Raw genomic sequence first — 23,671 nt, forward strand, 5'->3', positions numbered from 1 at the left:
CAATGTTCAGCTTTGGGGTTCGCAAAATTACACATTGTCATTGAACATGTTCGTGATAGCCCTAAACTAAACGTCTGGTGCGGGCTAATCCATGACAGGATTGTTGGAATGTTCTTCTTTGCGGAACAAACAGTGAATGGGTCAGTGTATCTAGACATATTGGAGCAGTTTGTGTACCCTAAGATATGAGACTTGCAACCCAACATCATTTTTCAACAAGATGGAGCTCCGCCACATTGGTCAACGGCTGTTCCCAAGTTCCAGGATAGGAAATTTCCCAGTCGTTGGATCGAATGTGAAGGACCCATTGCCTGGCCACCACGTTCACCCGACATTACGCCACTTGATTTCTTCATATGGAGATTTGTGAAGGACTGCATGTATATGACCAAAGTGGACGATATTCCTATGTTGCGACATCGTATCACCAATGTGATTGCAACAATAATGGATGAAATGGTACAAAGAACTTGCCAAAAAATTTAATATAGACTCGATATTCTTCGTGCTACAAATGGTTCACATGTAGAGGTGTATTGATGATAAATAAATAAATTCTTTGAGATGCTCTACAATGAGGTGCATTTTTCATTGTTGTATATGCTGTGGTCAGAGAAGTTTGAAAGGGACACCCTGTATTTCAAGATCCGAAAGTCTCTGTCACCCCCATGACCTTTCATATTTGTTATGTTCAATTCTTCAGAGTTTCAGTGTGCTACCAACTTTTGCACTGACAGCTCTAAAACTGTTGATAAGGTGAGAGATGCTGTTACATTCCCTGTTGAGTCAGAAACTCCATTTGTTGCCAGAAACATGTAATGTGTTTACAGCAGACCTGACTGCCATTGATTTTGCACTTCACTTTATTAAATGAGCTGCCCTTCACTGTGTTTTAATATGTATAGCCTCAGTGAGCAGTCTTCAGGCCACTGACTGATGTTACTCTTGACACACCATGGTTTCTGCTATTTGGTCCTTCTCACTGAATCTAGTCATGCTGTCTGCTCAGTTGTCTTTCTCTAGGTCCCAAATCATATGGGTATCAATGAACTGGCCAACTATTTGGATAGAGGAACAGTTACTTTTCTTCCATTCACTTGGCCAATTCCAGGTGTGGCTTTGCAGCAGCAAATAAGATCTTTGCTCACTCTAAGATCGGATGACATCTGTTTGGCTACTGCTCCCTGCAATAAACTCCTTGCTATCGAGGAGACTACTGCTGCATGCACTCTTACTTCTTTTCTTCCTGAAAGGAACCTACCATCCTATGTCACCTCCACATTGGCGATACCATGCTAACCCATAATTTGTTTTATGTAACAAGCTACCCCCACAATGTTGTTGTGGATGCATATGGATTATAACTCATATCTTGGTGGAATTCCCACTTCATCTATCCCTCTATGCTAAGTAAGCCTTCTTAATTCTTTGTATTTACTCACAGATGATTCGTGAATGATTGAACTGGTGCCCTACTTTCTCTGTGGAAGTGGTTTTTATTTTCAGATATAAGATTTAAGCTACATACAGGGCAGGGATGAGATGGTTGGAGTTGTGAATTCCCCACTGCATGCTGTGTCTGAAGGACCCCTGACCCTACCTCTTTGACCAGCTTACTCTTTCATCCATCTCCTACTCTGCTTGCTTTTATATGTGATTTGTCTCCTTTTCTGCTGCACCCTATTTTCTATTTTAGAGGTAGCACTTCGTTGAATTGTAGCTGCTCTTTAGTACCGTGACTAAATCAAGCAGAGGTGAGACAGCTGTGGGTGGGATGACTCCTATCACATGCAGAGCCACAGGGACATCCCACCTGCTACCTTACCTATTTCTCTCCTCTTGTTTCTGCTGTTGTTGGTCTAACTAATGCCCATTACATTTTTAGCTTTCTCACTTTTAATGTTCCGAATCTGTCAACTAGAAGACATTCATTGCTCTGTAACAGTCTTCGCCCTCGATCGGGTTGGCGGAGTTTAGATATAATATGGGGCATTTCTCCCAATTATGTACCAGCTCAGCTCTGGCATCAGTATTGCCTTCAGTGTCTCAGTCTTTCTGCTCCTACGTACTTTCAGTAGAACATGTGCTTCACAGGCATTGCTAATTCTGGATGAACTGCTGCTAGATTAAGGAACTGATGACCTCGTTGATTAATCCCTTAGTCTCCAATCAACCAACCAACCATCCTTACTTAGTAGTTCAGCAATGATGTCACACCTTCAATCTTTTGGGACTCGCGTTGTTTGCCAACAGGTATGGCAAAGTGTAGTAAGGTAATTAATTAAATCAACATCTACATAATTCACCATTTTTGATGAGATTTTATTCACAATAGCTGCTTTATTGTTTTTAAGTGTTGTGATTGCAGCGAGCACCTCTACTTCTTTATCACCTGCTCTTACCATTATCTCCTGCCTTTTTTGCCCCATTTCCAAAGCTGTGAGCATTAAGTGAATTGGCTTGTTTAATGTTTCTGTGAAGTACTCAATTCATTGGGCAGCTTGTTCATGTTTTAGGATTAGAAGTTTGCCATTTTAATCCTTTATGGGGTCATTTCAAAAACCATAAGCTGCAGTAGATTCTCGAACAATATGGTGTCATGTTCTGGTGTCATTTTTAAAGTCTTATCTTTTTGTTCAAACCACTCTGTAGCTTTAGAACTGCTTTTGATGGTGGTCTCTAACTTACCAATTATTTTTTTCTTTAGCTACTTGGCACTCTTCTTAATCTTTAGCTTGTTGGTGCTGTTTGTTTTGCCATTTTTCCTTCATTTGTCAGATCCAAGTTTGATCTTGAATACATCATTCTTTCTTCAGCACGTGGACTCACCAAGTACTTGAAATTAAACAATTGCATTTCAGTGTCATTAGATAGATATTTACACACCTGTAATTGATTTTTACAGCTGATTACAAATAAAATTTCTACTTTATTGTTTTTTGGCTTTGACAATCTAACAGTCACTTAGGTTGTCTGTACTGCTGCGATCTGAACTTCACTTACAAGTCCACCCACACAAAGAAAAAGCCTGGCCCAACAGATGTAGATAGGTTTGTGTTTCTTGCTAAGATGGCTGCCATTGACTGTTTGTGCAAAAATCAGTTTGATTTAGAGCATTTCCATAAGATGAATGCCATTTCTTGTGTATCATTTTATGTTGAAAGAAACTATTGCCTACATTGATCTGTAAATGCTACATAATAATCTGAAACACTCACCATTCTCATTTGTGCATTGTGCTTCTAGAAAGGGTCCAACAACATGCTGAAAGGCATTGCTAAATAACCCATTCATATCACCTATTAGAAGCATTTAAGCATGACTGGTAATTTCATCAAATACACTGTGAAACTGCTCATAAAAAAACTTCCTTGTCTTCACATTTAAATCTTTAGTTGGTATGTACACCTAAACCATCATTGTCCTGGTGTGAGAAGAATGAAAATGTGCAGTGAGGATTTGATCATCTACGTCTACATACATATTCCGTAAGCCACTGTACAGTGCATGGCAGAGGGTACCACGTGCCACTAAGTCATTTCCTTTTCTATTGCACACCGATAGAGCGAGGGAAGAAAACAACTGTCTATAAGCCTCCACATGAGCCCTAATTTCTCTTATCTTCGTGACCCATAGGTGAAATGTGTCAGCAGCAGAAGAATCGTTCTGCAGTTGGCCTCAAGTGCTGGTTCTCTAAATTTCTTTAATAGTGCCTCATGAAAAGAATCGTCTTCCTCCCAGGGATTCCCTTTTAGGTTCATGAAGCATCTCTATGATACTTGCATTGTGCTTGAATCTACAGGTAACAAATCTAGCAGCATGCCTCTGATCTAATTGGATGTCTTCCTTTAATCCAACTGCATCCCAAACACTTGAGCAGTACTCAAGAATGGGTCACACTGGTGTTCTATATGCTACCTTCTTTATAGATGAGCCATGCTTTCCCAAAATTCTCCCAATAAAACAAAGTGAAGCATTTGTCTTCGCTATTACCAACCAGACATGCTTGTTCCCTTTCATTTCGCTCTGCAGTGTTAAGCCTCAGTTATTTAATATATGTGCCAATGTTGAGAAGCAAACTACTAATACTGCATTCACACATCACAGGTTTGTTTCTCTTACTTCCCTGCATTGACTTACATTTTTCTACATTTAGAGCAATCTGCTGTTTGTCTCACTAACAAGAAATTGTAAGTCATCTTGTATTCTTCTATGGTCACTCGAGGGGAACACCTTCCTGCACACCACAGGATCATCAGTAAATAGCCTTAGATTGTGGTCCATCCTGTCAGTCAGATAATTTATGTGCGTAGAGAGTAGGAGTGGTCCTATCACACATCCCTGGGGCCTTCCTGACAATATCCATGTCTCTGATGAACACTCACCATCAAGAACAATGTACTGGCTTCTGTTACTTAAGAAGTCTTTGAGCCAGTTGCATACCAGGGAACCTAGGTCATATGCTCTGGCCTTCATTAACATTCTGCAGTGGGGCACCATGTCAAACACTTCCTGCAAATCTAGGAACATGGAATCTGCCTGTTGCTCTTCACCCATCTTTCAAAGAATGTCTTGTGAGACAAGAGCAAGCCGAGTTTAGCATGGACGTTGCTTTTGAAGTACATACTGGTTTGTAGGCAGAAGCTTTTCTGTCTCAAGAAAATTCATTATACACGGATTATGGCTCGAAGGAACCCTGACAGCAATGCCACCATGTTGAAGAATGCTTTTCGTGCAGCCACAGGATGTTGTATTACGACTCAAACTATGCGCGATAGGCTGCATGTTGTGCAACTTTACTCCCGATGTCCATGGCAAGGTCCATCTTTGCAACCACGACACCATGCAGAGTAGTACAGATGGGCCCAAAAACATGCCGAATGGACCGCTCAGGATTGGCATCACATTCTCTTCATCGATGTACCATCAACCAGACAATCTTCGGAGACGTGTGTGAAGGCAACCCAGTCAGACTGAACGCCTTAGACGCACTATCCAGCGAGTGCAGCAAGGTGGAGGTTCCCTGATGTTTTGGGGTGGCCTTATGTGGGATCGATGTATGCCACTGGTGGTCATGGAAGGTGCCATAATGGCTGTACAATACGTGAATTCCATCCTTCAGCTGATAGTACAACATTATCGGTAGCATATTGGTGAGGCATTCGTCTTCATGGATGACAATTCGCACTCCCATCGTCCACATCTTATGAATGACTGCCTTCAGGATAATGACATCACTTGACTAGAGTGGCCAGCATGTTCTCCAGACATGAACCCTATTGAACATGCCTGGGATAGATTGAGAAGGGCTGTTTATGGACGAAGCGACCACCAACCACTCTGAGGGATCTATGCCAAATCACTGTTGAGGAGTGGGACAGTCTGGACCAACAGTGCTTTGATAAACTTGTGGTCAGTATGCCACGATGAATACAGGCATGCACCAATGCAAGAGGACGTGTTACTGGGTATTGGAGGTACCGACGTATAGAGCAATCTGGACCACCACCCCCTGAAGATCTCACTGTATGGTGGAACAACATGCAATGTGTGGTTTTAATGAGCAATAAAAAGGGTGGAAATGATATTTATGTTGATCTCTATTACAATTTAACTTTTTTTGATGTGTGTATTTGCACTGAGAATATGTTAAAGAACTCTGCAGCAGACTGATGTTGAGGATATTGGTCTTCAATATTGTGTGTCCATTTCTTTACGCTTCTTATATACAGGAGCCTTCTGCCCTTTTTTGCAGTCACTTGGCTCTTTGAGCTGGATGAGAGATTCATGATAAACGCAAGCTAAGTAAAGGACCAATGCCATAGAGTACTCTCTGTAAAAGCAAATTGGGATTCCATCCAGGGCTGGTTGGTTAGTTATTTTCAACTTATTCAGATGCTTCTCTATGCCAGGGATGCCTGCTTTATGTCCTCCATACCAGGGTCTGTGCGACAAATGATAGTATGTTTGTATGATCTTCTCATGTGAATTATTTCTTAAATGTGAAATTTGAAACTTCTGCTTTCCTTTTAGTGTCCTCTACTGCCACCACAGACTGATCATTGAGTAACTGGATAGAAGCCTTTGACCCAATTAGAGATTTTATATGTGACCAAAATTATCTCGGGTTCTCAGCTAGATCTTTCGCTGAGGTATGAGAGTGGAAGTTGTATACTTCATGCACCCGTCTTCATACAGACACAGGAATTTCCACAAACTTTTGCCTGGCAACATCTGTGCATTCTTATTTGAAACAGGAGTGCAACAATCTCTGCTTCCTCACCCTTTTCTGAATTATATTATTAAACCATGTTGGGTCTTTTCCATCCATAAACCACTTATTTGGCATACACTTCTCCAGAGCATGATTTACAATCAGTTTAAACATTGCCCATAATTCCTCTACATGCGTCACTTGGGAATTAAATTACGTCCTTTCATTGTCTAAGTGGAATGCTGGTAACTGCTTATATGCTTTTCCTAGCATAAATTCTCTCCTAGGCTTCTTGATGGATTTATTAATTTTAGTAACAGTTGCTTTATAATGACGGCATGATCGCTAATCTCTGTCTCACACTGACGCTGTTGGTAAAGTCTGGCTTGTTTGTAGGTACAAGGTCTAAAATATTTCCCTAGTATGTTGATTGTCTAATGAGTTGTTGGAGTCACTTTTCGGAAAACCTGTTCAAAAGTACTTAACAAGACTATTGGTACCATCTGTAATGAATCCATAGATGTCTCAGTCTATACTTGGTAGATTAAAGTCAACTCAACTAATATTGCTTGATCTGAGTATTTCCACACTACTGAGCGTAGACTTTCTTTGAATGATTCTACAACTGTTATGGTGGAATAAGGTGGCTGGTAAAAACATCTGATAATTAACTTGAGTTCACTTAGGCGTGCCACTTGTGTCCAGATAACTTCACAATCACACTCAATTTTGACCTCGACAGGCACAATATTTTTGTCAACAGCAGTAGACATTCCCTGTCTTATGCCATCTAATATGTCTTTCTGATATATGTTCCATTCCTCACTAAGCATTAGGGAGCTTTCTATATTGGGTTCCATCCAGCTCTCCATTCCAAAAAGTAATCTGAGCACAACTACTTTACTGGAGGACAGTAAGTTCAAGAACTTCATTATGAATACTTAGGTAGTTTGCTGTTAAAATTTTTACAGTAAAAGTGTCTTTACTTTGTATGCAATATGATTTTGCTCTCTGAATATCAACTGGTGTTTGTCAGAGGACCCCAAACTCTTGCATAGCCTAAAAAAGATGCATGTGCACTCTGCGCACTGTGCAAGTACTCTCCTATCTGAGTAGCTGTTCCTTTGTGTAGTGCACCCCTGACCTGCCAATGAGAGTCTTGCCATTCTCCACTCCTGTCATAGAATTGACAGAGCCTTTGGTTGAGGCCTTCCACAGGTGCTGCAGATTGTGAGCTCTGCTTGCACCCCATCAGCGAGGCCAACAGCCTTCACCACTTCTGCCAGCTGTCCATAGCAAATGAGGATAGCCTCAGATGTCACTGGTCCCAATATCAGCAACAACATGCAATCTACTGCACCACAGGCAAGGCATTCCCCATATCTCAGGTGATGTGCCACAGCAGACATACCAAGTGCACATTTCTTTCCAGCCCTTGATGCTATTTCCTTAGATGCTATTTCCGTAAGGGGCTCCTTAACACACCTGATAACTGATAAGCCCCTCCTCCCAAGTGCCTGCTCGGACAGTGCTAAAGGAACAGCCAACTGCCCACTCATAGGGTAAATGGATGAGGGCAGACAGCCAGTCTCTGCAATGACACTCTTCCTCAAGTGACGTGAACATGTAACAACCCACCACTCAGACTGCAATGAATACAGACCTCTGCATCTTGTATGCTGGTAGGTGCCTCGACAGCAGAGCCTGTGGGGAAAAAAAAGCAACATCACACCAGTTTCTCTGCTGCCGCCACACCCCAAAGTAACACCCTACAGACAGCTGATCATGGCCGTAAGCGTCTTCACCTGGTTACGAACTGTGGTCAGCTACTCCTGTGTCAGCACAGCATGCACACACCCTATCCATCCTACTATCACTAAATCAAGAATAAAACTAATAAAACAAACTGAAAAAGCTAAGTATGTGACTTGCTAGTCTCCTGATGCTTCACCAATGGAGGCTGACTGTGCTGACTGAGACGTGGTCAGCAATCACTGGCTATCCGAAAAAAGCAATCAAACAACGACTGCAGTGGAGACCCTGTGAAAGTACATGTTACCGCTACTAAAAAGTGATACTACACCTCTCAAATACAAAAATACTCAAAGAATTTGAGAATTAAGACAATGTAAGCAACCAGAAACATGCAAAGAATTTAAGAGTTAAACTATGAAAACTAACGGAAAAACCAAATACGTGAATTGCGGGTCTCCTGCTGCTTCACCAACAGAGGCTGACAGCTGATCATTAACTGCCAGAGCCTTAGTTGTTTTTTGACTGAGTACTAGGCCAGCACTATTCACAATTTGTTATTTCCTGAGTAAAGTACTGTTTTACTATTATGTTAGATCCCTGTCCACTCAATGACCTTGACAAACACCCAGTTTGTAGAGTTTATACAGATTAAATTCTTGGAGTGATTATTCAAACCTGTCTGTCTGGTACAAAAATTGCACATCCCAGGTTCCAATCTGGGTTATATTTTTGCAGTAACCATTGAATCCTTCATTATAGGTGGCTGGATACCCAGTCATGTCATTCTTGGATAAGTAAAGTCTTTGTCATGTCCATGCCAAGATACTGACACACCTTCAGGTTCAAAACTGTCAGATTTGGGTTGCTAAATTTTTCTTGTTTCTGTTAACAGTGATTGGTTTGTTGACCTGATTCCTTGTCCTGTACCTTTCCCATCTGGATTTGGCCAGTTATGGCGAGGTTCATAATTAAAAAATTGTGATAAGATTCCACATTGCCTCTGGAAGTGTCTTACAGCTTAAAATCTGGTTTCAAAATCTCCGTTAAGGAATAAAAAAAATTTAATTGTGAAGGGTGATAGGAACTCAATGGTAGGAAAAGAAAGAGAAAATAGACTGGAGGGAAGGAATGATAGAGGATGCCACCTGGTAGAACTTTGTGCAGATCATAATTTAATCATTGCTAACACTTGTTTGAAGAATCATGGAAGAAGATCGTATATGTTGAACAGGCCTGGGGAGCAGTGGAAGGTTTCAGATTGATTAACTAATGGTAAGACAACCATTTGAAACCAGATTTTAAACTGTAAGTCATTTCCAAGCACAGATGTAGACTCTGACTATAATTTATTGGTTATGATTTTCAGGATGAAACTAAAGAAATTGGAGAAAAGGTAGGAAAAAAAGGAGATGGGACTTGAATAAGTTGAAAGAACTAGATGCGTATTAGAGTTTCAGAGGAAGCATCAGGCGCTGTTTGACTAAAACGATGGGGAATGGTGCTACAGAAGATAAATGGATAGCTTTGAGTGATAAAATAGGGAAGGCAGCACAGGATCACATTGTTTGCAGATAAAGCAAGGCCTAGTAGAAATACTTGGGTAATGGAGAAAAATACAAAAAAATGAAGCAGGTGAAAGGAAATACAGGTGTCTAAAACAATGAGACTGACAGACAGTGCAAAATGACTAAGCAGGAGCCACTAGAGGACAAATGCAAAGCTATAGAAGCATGAAAAACTAGAGGAAAGATTTATGCTGCCTGCAGGAAAATTAGGGAAACATTTCAAGGAAAGAGAAACAGTTGTGTCAATATTAAGAGCACAGGTCGCAACCTGGTACCAAGCAAAGAAGGGAAAGGTGAGGTCTGATGAGAAGGGGAAGTAGATGAAAATGAAATGGGAGATATGATATTGTGAGAAGAATGCGAGCATTAGTTGAAAGACTGAAATGGAAATAAGACCCCTGGAATAGACAGCATTCCCTGAGAATTATTGAAATCCTTGGGAGCACCAGTCATAACAAAATTATTCTCCATGGTGTGAGAGATATGAGACAGGAGAAATATCCTCAGAGTTCAGGTGAAATATAATAATTCTAATTCCAAAGAAAGCAGCTGCTGACAGGTGTGAATACTACTGAATTATAAATTTAATAATATTGACTTGAATTATCTGCAGAAGAACGAAAAAACTGGTGGAAGCCAATCTCGAGGAAAATCAGTTTAGATTCCAGAAGAATGTAGGAACATGTGAGGCCACACTGATCATATGACTTACACTAGAAGGTAGGTTAAGAAAAGGCGAATCTTTGTTAGGAAGCTTTTGACAGTATTGATTGGACTTCACTATTTGAAATTTTGAAAGTATTAGGGTTAAAATACAAGTAGCTAATTGTTATTTGTAACTTATACAGGAACCAGACTGCAGTTGAGTCAAAGGACGTGATAGGATAGGGAAGGAAGTGAGACAGGGTTGTAGCCTATCCCAGCCTAAATTGAGCAAGTAGTAAATGATACCAAGGAGAAATTTGGAGAGGGGACTAAAGTAGAGGGAGAAGAAGTGAACATTAATTACTGAAGTAGAGAAGATATCATATGTAGACTGACAGTGGTAGGGCAAGCATTTATGAAGAAAAGAAATTTGTTAAAATCTAATATAAATATAAGGGAATCTTGTCTGAAGATATTTTACTGGAGTGTAGCCTTGTATTTATGTGAAATGTGAATGTTAAGCAGTTCAGATAAGAAGAGAATAGAATCTTTTGAGATGTGGTGCTATTGAAGAATGCTGAATATCAGATAAGTTGATCAAATAATAGATGATGAGATACTGAATCAAAGTGGAACATAAAGAATTTTACGGAAAAATTTGATGTAAAGAAGAGACTAGTTGATAAGACATATCCTGCATCACAATGAATTGTCAGTATTGTAATAATAGGAAATGTCTTGATAGTGGGTGGCCAGATGCCTTTCCTGATGCCATGACTAATCCTGGTATGCAATCTGTATACCTCATCCATCTGTACCTAACATAAATTTCATGTTCAACTGTGAGAACCAGCAGTCGGCCAATGGTGTAAACGCCCAGAAGATGACCCCTACGTCGGGTTGAAACCGGTTGGCGGTATAAGACTGTTTTTGGATAATAGAAGATAAAGAGATAGAAACATTGTATGAGGTTATTCAATGGGTAATTCAGTATGTAAAGGGAAATGAAAAATCATGGTGATCCGTAGGGATGAGAATAGAAGACAAAGTTACAGGAGAATGTAGGCTCTATAGTAGGAATAAGAGGGAAGGAAAATGAATAGTGTTCTGCAATAAATTTCAGCTAATAGCAGCAAATACACTGTTCAAAAATTGTAATAGCAGGAAGTATACTTGGAAATATCCTGCGGACTGTGGAAGATTTTAGCTGGATGACATCACGTTGAGACAGAGCTTCCAAAATCAGATAGTACATTTTAAGGCTTACCAAGGCACAGATAGTTTCAGATTAAAATTTAGTAATAATGGAGAGTAGGCTGAAGATCAAGAGAATCATCTATAAGAATCAAAGTGGAAAGAGGCAGGATACCGAAGTACCGAGGGATGTTGAGATAGCAAGTTCTCTAAGGCTGTAGATACTGAGATAATTGAAAATGCAGTAGGCAGTTCAGATGAAGAGGCATGAACATCTCTAAAAAGGGCAGTCTCAGGAACTGGACAGCAAAATATAGGTACAAAGAAGGTACACACATTGACATCTAGGGTAACAGAAGTAGTACTGCAACTGACTGACGATTGAAGGAAGTAAAGAAATGTTCAGGGAAAGGTGGGAATACAGTAATATAAGTCACATAGTAATTAATAGGAACTGTGCAGTTGCAGGAAAAATGTGAAAAAATTGAAAAAAAAAGTAATGGCCATCATAAGACCTGGCTCAGCATGTAGAAAAAGTCAAAACATCTTTGAAGAAATTAAAAACAGAGGCATCAACATTAAAAACTGCAACCGGAATTCCACTGTTAAACATGTAGGATAGAGTGGGTTGTAGGTAGGTGGAAAAAGTACACTGAAGGCCCCTGTGAGGGAGAAAGCTGTCTGATGACATGATAGAAGAAGAAATGGGAGATGATATATAATATATAGGGGATCCAGTATTAGAGTCAGAATTGAACAGAGCTTTGGGAACTTTGGATAAAGTAAGGCAGAAGGCATAGACACCTTCCCTTTGGAATTTCTAAAATCATTGTGGGAAATGGCAACAAGAAAACTATTCAAGTTGGTTTGCAAAATCTATGAGACTGAAGATACCATCAATCTTTCAAAAAAATATCTGCACAGTCCTGAAGATAGCAACAGCAGATAAGTGTGAAAACTACTGTACAATCAGCTTAATAGCTCATGCATCAATATTCCCAGTATACAGAAGAAAGGAAAAGATAACTGAGGATCAGTTTGGCTTTAGGAAAAGACACCGGAGAAGTAGTACTTATGTTGTGGCCAATTATGGAAGCAAGACAAGAAACATCAAGACACGTTAATAGGATGTTCAAAATTCTGAGATAAATAGGTGTGACCTGTTGGGAAGGACAGATAATGTACTGTGTGTAGAAAAACTAAGAGGGAATGATAAGAATCAAAGACGAAGAATGAAGTGCTCAGATTAAAAAAGACGTGTGACAGGAATACAGTTGTTTGCCACTACTCAACTGGAATTAAAATTCAGGGTGAAAAGATATCAACAAGATTTGTGAATGACATTGCTATGCTCAGTGAAAGTGAAGAAGAATTACAGGACCTGTTGAACAGAATGAACAATATGTGGACTGAGAATAAACTGTAGAAAGAGGAATGTAATGAGAAGTAGCAGAAATTAGATTAGTGACTAATTTAACATAAGAATTAGGGACCAAGAAGTAGACTGAAAAAATTCTGCTGTGTTGGAAGCAAAATAACACATGATGAACAAAGCAAGGACGACATAAAAAGTAGATTAGCACAGGGGAAGAGGGCATCCCTGGCCAAAAGAAGTCTACTGGTATCAAATATCAGCCTTAATTTGAGGAAGCGATTTCTGAGAATGTTTGTTTCAGGCATGGCATTGTATGTAAGTGAATCATGAAATGTGTGGAAACTAGTGCAGAGTAGAATCAAAGTCTTTGAGATGTGGTGCTGTAGAAGAGTGTTGAAAGTTTGTTGGATGGATAGGACAAGAAATGGGTATGTTTTCCATAGAGGAAAGGAACGTATGGACAGCACCTCCAAGGACGTGGGATATTGGTGAAGACATCAGGGAATAACTTCGATGGCACTAGAGCGAGCTACAGAGAGTAAAAACTATAGGGGAAGACAGAGACTGGAATATATCCAACAAATATTTGAGACACACTTGGTTTAAGAATCATGAAAGAAGGTTGTGTTCATGGAGGAGATCTGGAGACATGGGATGGTTTTAGAATTAATATGTAATGGTAAGACAAAGAATTTTCAACCAGATTTTAAACACTAGGACATTTCCAGGGGCAGATGTGGACTCTGACCACAATTTATTGGTTACTAACTGTAGATTAAAACTTAAGAAATTGTGAAAAGGTAGGAAATTAAGATGAAAGAACTAGACTCTTGAGAGTTTCAGAGGGATCATTGTTGTCTAGAAGAGGGAAAAGGAATGCAGTAGAAGATGAGCAGGTAGTTTTAGGAGATGAAATAGTGAATGCAGCAGAAGATCAAATACATAAAAAGACAAGGCCTAATAGAAATCCTTGGATAACACTGGAGATATTGAATTAAACCAATGAAAGGGGAAAGTATAAAAATGTAGCAGATGAAGCAGGTGAAAGGGAATAAAAATGTCTAAAAAATGAGATTGACAGGAAGTGCAAAATATCTAAGTGGGAATAGTTAGAGGACAAATGTTAGGATTTAGAAGTATAGTTCAGTAGGGGAAAGACAGATACCACCTACAGGAAAATTAAAGTATGCTTCTCCAACATTGTTTTTATTCAGCTGCTGAATTTATGGAGACCAATTGATGTCAAATGTAACCTTCAGTTTGGTTACACGTTATAATCTTTAATGCAATGGTGCTTGATGTACAATTCATTCTTATGAAGAAATGTGTGTGTAAAAAAATGCTGTAAAATGAACATATATTTGTTTTTGATTATTGAATAATATGTACCCCTTATTATGAACATGATTTTGTGGATAAATAAATAAAATAATATTTATTTTGTAGTGTTTTAAGTTGGTTCACTCTTCTTTTTATTGTTGTTTTAGGATGTGTTATAGCACTAAACCAATATTTAATGTTTTACATTGTGGGTGGTTTTGCTAAAGATTAATCATAGGAAAAAATATAAAAAATAAAAACAAATTATGTTGTTTGTAAGAAACATGTTAAGAATATTGTCATACTTATAACTATTATTTCTTTTAATTTTTTAGTTGGGGCACTGACAACCTTGTGCTATTTGAAATTAAAATTGGCTTTATGTGAAATAATATTGTTGAAATTAGTACTTGTTATGTTACAGAATATTTTCCCTAGTGAGATTTCCTAAGCAGAAGATGGAAATAGAAAAAGAAAATTGGAATTTGAAGAAACCATTTAAAGTGGCTGTTGAGGGAAACATAGGCTCTGGAAAATCCAAACTACTGGAGTATTTCTCGAGATTTCCTGCTGTTGAAACTTATAATGTAAGTTCCATGTTTCAAAAAATTTGTAGTTATCACTAATTTCTATTGGAATAAAATTTAAGCACACTTTCTTTGAATACTGTAAATATTACTCTTGTAGTGTTAATACTTTGACTGGTGCCCACAGAATCTATATACACCTTTAAAATCCAGCAGAATTTACTCTTTGTTCAGAAAACAGAGCCCAAGTAACTGACTACAGAGACGAAGAAAATCAGATGGTGGAACAAGAATGTCAAGTAGGTTGCTAATGAGCAATTGTGAAACCAGGAGAAAATTTTCTGTCGTTGTTTGAACATTGAAACATTCCATGTTAAGTTCACCTCCTTTGTGCTATTTCCTCCATTTTGCTATTTTGGCTAACTGAATGTATAGGATTGACTTCTGATCAAGGTATTTATCATTGCCTCTATTATTTTTTTTACGTACATTCTCATTCGAAAAGATATACTTAGAAAAAAACACAGTTCTGAAAGTTTTCTGTGGGCACAACACCCCAGATAACAATTTTACAAACAAAAAACAACTCAACTGTTTCTCACTTTTTCCTTGCCATATTAATGTGTAATCAATAATGGATTGAAAGTACATTAAAAGGCTAACCACAAAATTGACACAATAATGATTTTCCAACATTTTTTCTCTTTAGCTTTTATATGAAAGTTCCTGCTATGAAGAGTTCCTGCTGTGACCTGTTAACACTAGCTATCAGAGTGCCTTTTGGCCAGCTGCAGTAACTGCAACCATTGTGTTGCTTTGCAGAGGTGAAACATTCTTTTTTTAGATATTATTTTTTCCAGCACATTTTGGAAATTTACTTGTGCCATTACAATCTCTCAAACAACAATCACAGTCCTTTCAGACTTAATATAAAAACTAAAACTAAACTCCACCCGAAGAGGCCATGAAGGCCCAGCAGTACTGAATGGCTGCTGGGTCATCCTCAGCCCATAGGCATCACTGGATGCGGATATGGGGGGACATGTGGTCAGCACACCAATCTCCCAGTTGTATGTTAGTTTATGAGACCAGAGCCACTATTTCTCAACCAAGTAGCTCCTCAGTTTGCCTCACAAGGGCTGAGTGCACCCTGCTTGCCAACAGCACTTGGCAGACCAGATGGTCACCCATCCAAGTGCCAGCCCAGCCTGACCGCACTTAATTTCCATGATCTGACGGAAACCAGGGTTACCACTGTGGCAAGGCCATTTGTTCAAACTTAATATGCCAACTCATATTCCTTCCAATCTTCCTACACATTCATATCTTTTAAATACATGCTCAGTAATAAGGACAATAAGCCTTTAAAGGATAACTTATTCTTTTGTTCCTTAATGTACTAACAAGCAGATGTTAAAAAATATACAAAACCCATAGTTCACCCCCTTGATAGTTGGATGATGGGTAGTGTGGCTGGAGAGTGTTAAAGTAAGGAAGATGGTTATTATTTATTTTATTTTTTTATTGCTGACATTTATTATTATGCACAACCTTAAATACCTGAAAACAAACTGTACTTAAAACTTTGTACTGTTGCTATCAGATAACTTACAGTTATGATGCAGTTATCTAAAGAGATTGCATGTACAGTAGCTAATAAGAACATTTTGTGGTGTAAAGCTCCTCATATATAGCTTAAACCTGATCTGTGGATACTCAGACCTCGTCTTACATAGTCTACAGTATGGCCAAGAGACAAAGCTTCACCTACCTGTCAAAGACTGTGTAAGACAGCGTTACAAAAACAACTTGTACATTCTAACCAGCCATAAATCAATGAGCATCGTCATACAGTGTGTTCTGATACTTTATACATTATTACCACATACATGCCTTCTACATCTTCAGGCCTTTATCTAATGTGTTAGTGTGGATTCCTAGTAATAAGTACTAAATTTTATGAAACATAATTAATATAACCACTATGAACAAAACAGCAGTCACATCCAAAATTCAGAATAAACACGCATTTCCCATTAGAAACTAAGGACACGTACAGTAATATCACAGCAGGTAGTCACTTTTGTGAACTGCTCATATAGCTGAACACATAGCAGGCTAGTTTTTCAGATAGGGAAGCAAACTAGATCTAGATAGTATTTGTACACTTTATTAATGGTTACTCTTCTGGTGCAAAAGCCAACGTGAGCATGTTTTTAGGCAGTCTCTTACATTTGTGCAGGATGCAGAATGACTGACAAGACAGATCACATCATGTTTCGCACTTCAAAGGTTCATCTGTTGTAGTTGTACCATCACCTTACGATCTATCAACATTTTGACGTTGAATGGAGATCGGAGTTCTTGATGTGTTTGCACAGTACTGTTTCAGTTCTGACCCATAATTCATGTCAGTATACGGGTCAGTACACAGATCATAAAGGAAAGAGCACTGTTGCTAATTCTAGGTACGGCCATATACATAACACACAACTCAACTGGCATGGCACATAGGTATATGAATAGTGATCAAAAAGTAATGGGAATTTTTGTTTTTCTTAAAGAATCTTTATTTATTCATCATCGACAACTTTGTCCCCTTCAGTGGAATCCCCCTCAGACATAACACGCTTGCGCCAGTGCTTTTTCTAATCTTGGAAGCACTTCTGGCACTCACTTTTCATTATGGTGTTCAGTCTTTCAGAGATTCTGTTTTTATCTCATCAGTGGTGGAAAAACAATGTTCTTTCATGATTCTCTTCTGCCACAGGAATAAACAGAAGTCACAGAGGACTGTCTCTGTGAATATTGTAGCTGAGGCAACATAACGGTTTTGTTTTTGCCAAAAATCATGAACAAGCATTGAGGTGTGAGTGGGAGCATTATCGTGATGCAATTTTCACCAGTGGTTTTGCCAGAATTGTGGTGGTTTTCTTCAGATTGCTTCACCCAAATGCGACACAAGTTCCAGGTAGCATTCCTGATTGACTGTTTGACCATAAGGCAGGAACTCATGATGCATTATCCCATTGTAGTCAAAGAAAATAGTGAGAAGGATGGTCACATATCAGTGAACTTTGTGATATTTTTTTTGGTCTTGGTGCTTCAGGCAGTTTCTATTGGGATGACTGGGCCTTGGTTTCAACATCATACCCATATACCCATGTTTCATCACCTGTTATGACCTTCTTTCAAAGTTCTGGGTCGTCGTCAGCTTCACCCAGCATTTCCTGAGTGATGACCATGCAAAATTGTTTTTGGTCAAAATTCAGCAATTTTGGAACAAACTTTGCTGCTGATGTTTCATGCCACACAAAAAAAATTGCTTGGCATAAGCCAATGGACATGCCAACATCATCGGCAATCTTACTGATGGTAATTCAGCACTTTTGTAGAACCAGTTTCTTTACTATTTCTTCATTGCCATCAATAAGTGAGGTGCTAGGGGGACAAGGGTGGTTATCATCTTCAACTTCTTCTCAACCCTCTTTGAAAAATTTACAGCACTTGTAAACTATTGTCTTACTCATAGTAGATTTGCCAAAAGCCACAGTCAATGTTTCAGATTCAGTGCCGCACTTTATTCCATTTTTCAAGTAAAATTTAATGCAAATTCTTGATCAATCTTTTTCAAAAGTAAAAATTTATCAAGCACTGGAAAACACTTTCAATCTTTTCGACTGTCAACTAAACTAAATATCCAAAACAGCTGAAAATACAAACAAAAGCCAGGATTTTACGCACCAACTAAGATTTAAAAAATGAAAATTTGATGTATAAAGCCCACAAAATTAAAAAAACCCTATTATTTTTATCTTACCTTGTATTGCAGTAAGAAATAAAAACAAAATGATTTTGTAGAAAATATGAAATTGTGAGCAAGAAATGGATAATGTTTGTAGTATTGATCTTCTCACATAGGACCTGGGAGTAACTGGGCCTACAATTAGTGAGGCAGCTGTTAACTAGACTCACAGGCAAGTTGAATACCTCCTGCACAGCCTGTACCAGTTGAACCCTCCAGTCACATGCAATAGAACTACCACTGTATGTCCCATCTCCAACAAAAATTCAGCTACCATCCCAGGATGCAGTTCACAGGCAGGGTCTAGTAGATGTCATGTGAGAACTCAGAGACCTACTGACTAGGTACTTATGATGTCTCAGTTATACCACAGTCATAATATATATAATTTCAACTCCATCACAGAGATACATCTACCTCAAACTGCAGGTCTTAGTGCACAGCTACTCTGTCCACAGGTTTGACCAACCTGGTTGGCATAGTGGGAACATGGACATCCTTATTCTTCCAGGGTAGCAAACAAAGGGAGTGAAAACTGTTACAGCCATAATTCCCATACTCCACCCACCAAAGTGCCAAAAAGGTGCGCAGAACCTTCAGGCATTAAGAGCACATGAAGGAATGAATTTATAGCAGGCTACTTGTACTCTGTATGTGGTAAGGGGGTTGAAATGTGGACAAAGGCAGCAGGCAGATACTGAGGCAGTTTGTTGAAAATTATCTCTTCCTGAGAGTAATAACCCTGAGGATCTAACTCGCAACTGTAGCCACACTTGAAGCAGGCCAGATAGCCATGGTATCTCCTTGTCAAAGTAACAGCATACTACAGCTGTAAGCTGCCAATAGCTACCCCTTTATCCTTGATTATGTCAGTGCCAAAGACATGAACATGAGGATGCCAAAAGAAACATAGATAAGTCATAGAGATAAGGCTTTTATAAGACATCATTTGAAGAAAAGTTACTCATGTGGAACAAAAGAGAAGTGATTCACCAGTCAGATATCTAACAAAGATCTTACAGACATGTGCTCATGCAAGCATTACAAGGCTAACCATCTGACTTGATGGTAGAGCTCTGCCACTATGCCCCCCCCTCCCCACCCACACATCAACACCAGACATCTAGAGCTTGATAGTCACCAAGTGTCACTTACAGAGCGATTGTCAATATTTTCATAATCCTAGCAACCATTAACTATTTAGGCAGCTGGAAAACTAGAGAAAACAAAAATTATTAGAATGAGAAACTTAAGCAGGTAGTGACAACATGAATGACTTATGGAAAATACGGCCAAAGGGCTGCTCTGTTGGTTGACAGACAAAGCAGAAGTGCTGGCAATTTCATTGGAGCTACAGTTCCAAACTCACACCATCAAAAATGATTGTGAAAAGCAGGGGATGATATATATTTCATAGGTGGCTCAAGTGAGAGAATTATTTCAGAGATATACAGTAGTTATCAGAGATGTCTAGGCAATAGAAAGTTCCTTGGTCTTAACAGTATCCATGCTCAAACCTAAAACACCTACCTCTTCCTGCAATCGCATACTTTACCACCATATACCACCAATGCTTGTCTGCAACACACTGCACAAAAGCCTCAGTTACAGCTAAGGTAATGATAATAATAATAATAATAATAATAATAATAATAATAATAATAATAATAATAATACCACCTAAACCTAATCATAAATTATCCCGCACATAAAACTACACTGAAGAGGCAAAGAAACTGGTACACATGCCTAATACCGTGTAGGGCCCCCGCAAGCAAGCAGAAGTGCCACAACACAACATGGCATGGGCTCAATTAATGTCTGAAGTAGTGCTAGAGAGAACTGACACCATGAATCCTGCAGGGCTGTCCATAAATCCATAAGACTATGAGAGGACGGAGATCTCTCCTGACTACTAAGTTGCAAGGCATTCCAGATATGCTCAATAATGTTCATGTCTGGAGAGTTTGGTGGCCAGCAGAAGTGTTTAAACTCAGAAGAGTGTTCCTGGGGCCACTCTATAGCAATTCTGGACATGTGAGGTTTCGCACTCACCTGCTGGAATTGCCCAAGTCCATCGGAATGCCCAGTAGACGTGTGGACGTGAATGGATGTAGGTGATCAGACAGGATGCTTGCGTGTGTGTCACCTGTCAGAGTCATATCTAGACAAGTCAGGGGTCCTGTATCACTCCAGCTGCACACGCCCCATATCATCACAGAGCATCCAAGAGCTTGAACAGTCCCCTGCTGAAGTGCATGGTCCATGGATTCATGAAGTTGTCTCCATACCCGTACACGTCCATCCACTCAATATAATTTTGAAATGAGACTCGTCCAACCAGGCAACATGTTTTCAGTCATCAACAGTCCAATATCATGTTGATGGTCCCAGGCGAGGCATAAAGATTTTTGGCGTGCAGTCACCAAAGGTACACGAGTGGGCCTTCAGTTCTGAAAGCCTGTATCAGTGATGTTTTGTTGGATGGTTCGTACACTGACACTTTTTGATGGCCTAGCACTGAAATCTGCACCAATTTCCGGAATGGTTGCACTTCTGTCACGTTGAATGACTGTCTTCAGTCACTGTAGGTCCCGTTCTTGCAGGATGTTTTTCTGGCTGCAGCTATTTCTGAGATTTGATGTTTTACTGGAGTCCTGATATTCACAGTACACTCAGAAATGGTCTTATGGGAAAATCCCCACTTCATTGCTTCCTAGGAGATGCTGTGTCTCATTGCTCGTGCACCGACTATAATACTACATTCAGACTCAATTAAATCTTGATAATCTGCTATTGTAGCAGCAGTAACTAACTGATCTAATAACTGCACCAGACACTTGTTGTCTTTTATAGGCATTGCTGATCACAGCACCGTATTCTGGCTGTTTACATATCTCTGTATGTGAATATGGACACCTATATCAGTTTCTTTGGCACTTCAGTGTATTATCTCATTTCAATATCGATATTTCAGAGGAAAGTTCTGTAGCAGCTTGTCTTGTATGCACTCACCTAATTTCTTAGGGACCACACCATAATCACCCTAAGCATATCGGCTTCCTCTCTGCACTAGTACTGTACGTTAATTCTCATGTCTTGTCAAGCACATACTGAGACAGAAGTCAGGAAGTCTTTTCCTCAATGAAGTTTTTGGTAAGGTCTGACATTACTGTTTGATTTACAAATTGTTGCAGTTATACATTAAAGGACATGTTATCCACATGATTGACTCATTCCTAATGAAGAGGAATTTCTCTGTGAATTACGAATTGTGGTTTATTAGTCTCATAACATACATAATCTAAATCATTTGCTTCAGGTACAGGAGGCACGTCATAATTGTGGTAAAATTTCACCAGAAACATAGAACAAGTGATGTTAACAAACAGCACACCATCATCATCATATATTTTCGTTGTATACACATACAATAAAAAAACCTAGCACTAATTATTCTTTGCTCAAATTATCATTCCATCCTCTATGAATTCTTCTACTGAATAGTAGCATTTCTCCAACAAAATCTGCTGTAGACTTGTTCTTAGAATCTCTGGCTTCATATTAAATATATTAACTTGCTATACATTGTCATCCCCACGTACTGTTGTGTCTGTACATATAATTTAAATTGCTACATGGGTAGCATAAAATTGTTTTTATTTCTCATGTTATATGTGTGGTTAAAATGATTCTCCTCAAATAATTTTTTCTGCTGTGTAGGAAGATTACACGAGGGCTATTCAGAAAGTGGGGAACGTTTCGGTATTTAAAAAAAAAAAAAAAAAAAAAAAAAAAAAAAAACACCTAAGTACAAGAAATAAATTTTATTATGTACATCTGAAAGAGCGACTGACATACTACTTTTCCACATAGTCACCAAACACATTGAGGCACTTATCATAGTGGTGGACAAGCTTTGAAAGACCTTCGTCGTAAAATTCTGCCGTCTGAGACTTCAGTCAGTGAGTCACGGCCACCTGGAGTTCCACGTCGTCATCGAAGCACTGCATTGCAAGCCAGTTCTTAATCTTGGAAAACAAGTGGAAGTTGCTTGGTGCAAGATCGGGGCTGCAGGGCAGATGAGGGAAAATTTCCCATTTGAATGAATTAAGGATTTCTTTAGTGCGGTTTGCCGTGTGAGGTCGGGCATTGTTGTGCAGAATCAAAATTTCGGACATCAGCTTTCCTCAGCATTTGTTTTGAACTGCTCTTCTAAGGCTGTGTAAAGTATGACAGTACCGGGCAGAAATTATGGTTGCTCCACGTTTGAGAAAATCAATAAGAAGCATACCTTGCCTATACCAAAACATTGTCACCATCAACTTCCTTGCTGACAAGGTTTGCAAACATTTTCTTGGTTTTTTGGGGAGCTTATGTGTCCCCCACTCCCTGGACTGTAATTTTGTCTCACAATTGACGTGTTTCACCCAAGTCTTGTCACCGGTTATGATTCAGTCCAGTAATGAATCACCATGTTTGTGGTAGGCCTCCAGAAATGTCAACGTTGTCCCCATTTGCTGTTCTTATGGTGCTCTGTAAGCATTTTGGGCACCCATTGTGCACAAAATTTGTGGTAGCCTAGCTTTTGAGTGACAATTTCTAACAACAAAGTCCGTGAAACTTGTGGAAAAGAAAGCGAAAGCTCCGTTATTGTGAAGCGACGGTTTTCACGAATTGTTTCATGAACTTTAGCAACAAGATCATCAGTCACAATGCTCAAGTATCCACTCTTCTCTTAATCATGAACATTGGTTTGGCCATTTTTAATCCAAATGCACCATTTCTGGAAGGAACATTCACTCATTACATTGTTTCCATACACTTTGCACAGTTCACTATAAATTTCTGTAGGTTTTAGGTTTTTTCCCAATAAAAACCACAACAAAGACTGCACCTCACAACTGGCAGGATTTTCGATTGCAGTGCACATTTTAAATTCAAATATTGAAAGAACCAGATGCACAGAGATGTTCCCGCTGTCATGGATGCCGACTGAGCTGCCAAGCATGCACATACCAAAATATACGCGATCGGCGTGTGCCTAGCGGGATCAGACGGAAACATTCCCTACTCTCTGAATAGCTCTTGTAATTTCATAAATATGTATGGGGGGAACAGTTAGGATTTGCAGTTTTATTTGGCGGACTTTTTGGCACAATCAGGAATGATATGTTTGGTGTCACAAAAGGGTTAGTGTTAAGGTCTGTATTCTATGTGCTGTGTAAAGAGTTGGTAGGTGGGAAGAAACCCTGTAGACTGCAAACACAG

At 39.2% G+C, this 23,671-nt stretch overlaps 1 protein-coding gene across 5 annotated transcripts in view; it reads left to right on the forward strand.

Annotated features, from left to right (window-relative positions):
- The window catches only part of LOC124787981 (thymidine kinase 2, mitochondrial-like), a 106,233-nt gene that overhangs the window by 16,685 nt on the left and 65,877 nt on the right, over positions 1-23,671 (forward strand). For all 5 annotated transcript variants that reach the window (XM_047255000.1, XM_047255002.1, XM_047254999.1 and 2 more), the window contains one exon: positions 14,493-14,655. In XM_047255000.1, the coding sequence (XP_047110956.1) occupies positions 14,527-14,655 (129 nt within the window). In that variant the 5' untranslated portion in view covers positions 14,493-14,526. The remainder of the gene's footprint in view (positions 1-14,492; positions 14,656-23,671) is intronic.

Source organism: Schistocerca piceifrons, chromosome 3 (genome assembly GCF_021461385.2).
Source record: "Schistocerca piceifrons isolate TAMUIC-IGC-003096 chromosome 3, iqSchPice1.1, whole genome shotgun sequence".
NCBI lineage: Eukaryota > Metazoa > Arthropoda > Insecta > Orthoptera > Acrididae > Schistocerca > Schistocerca piceifrons.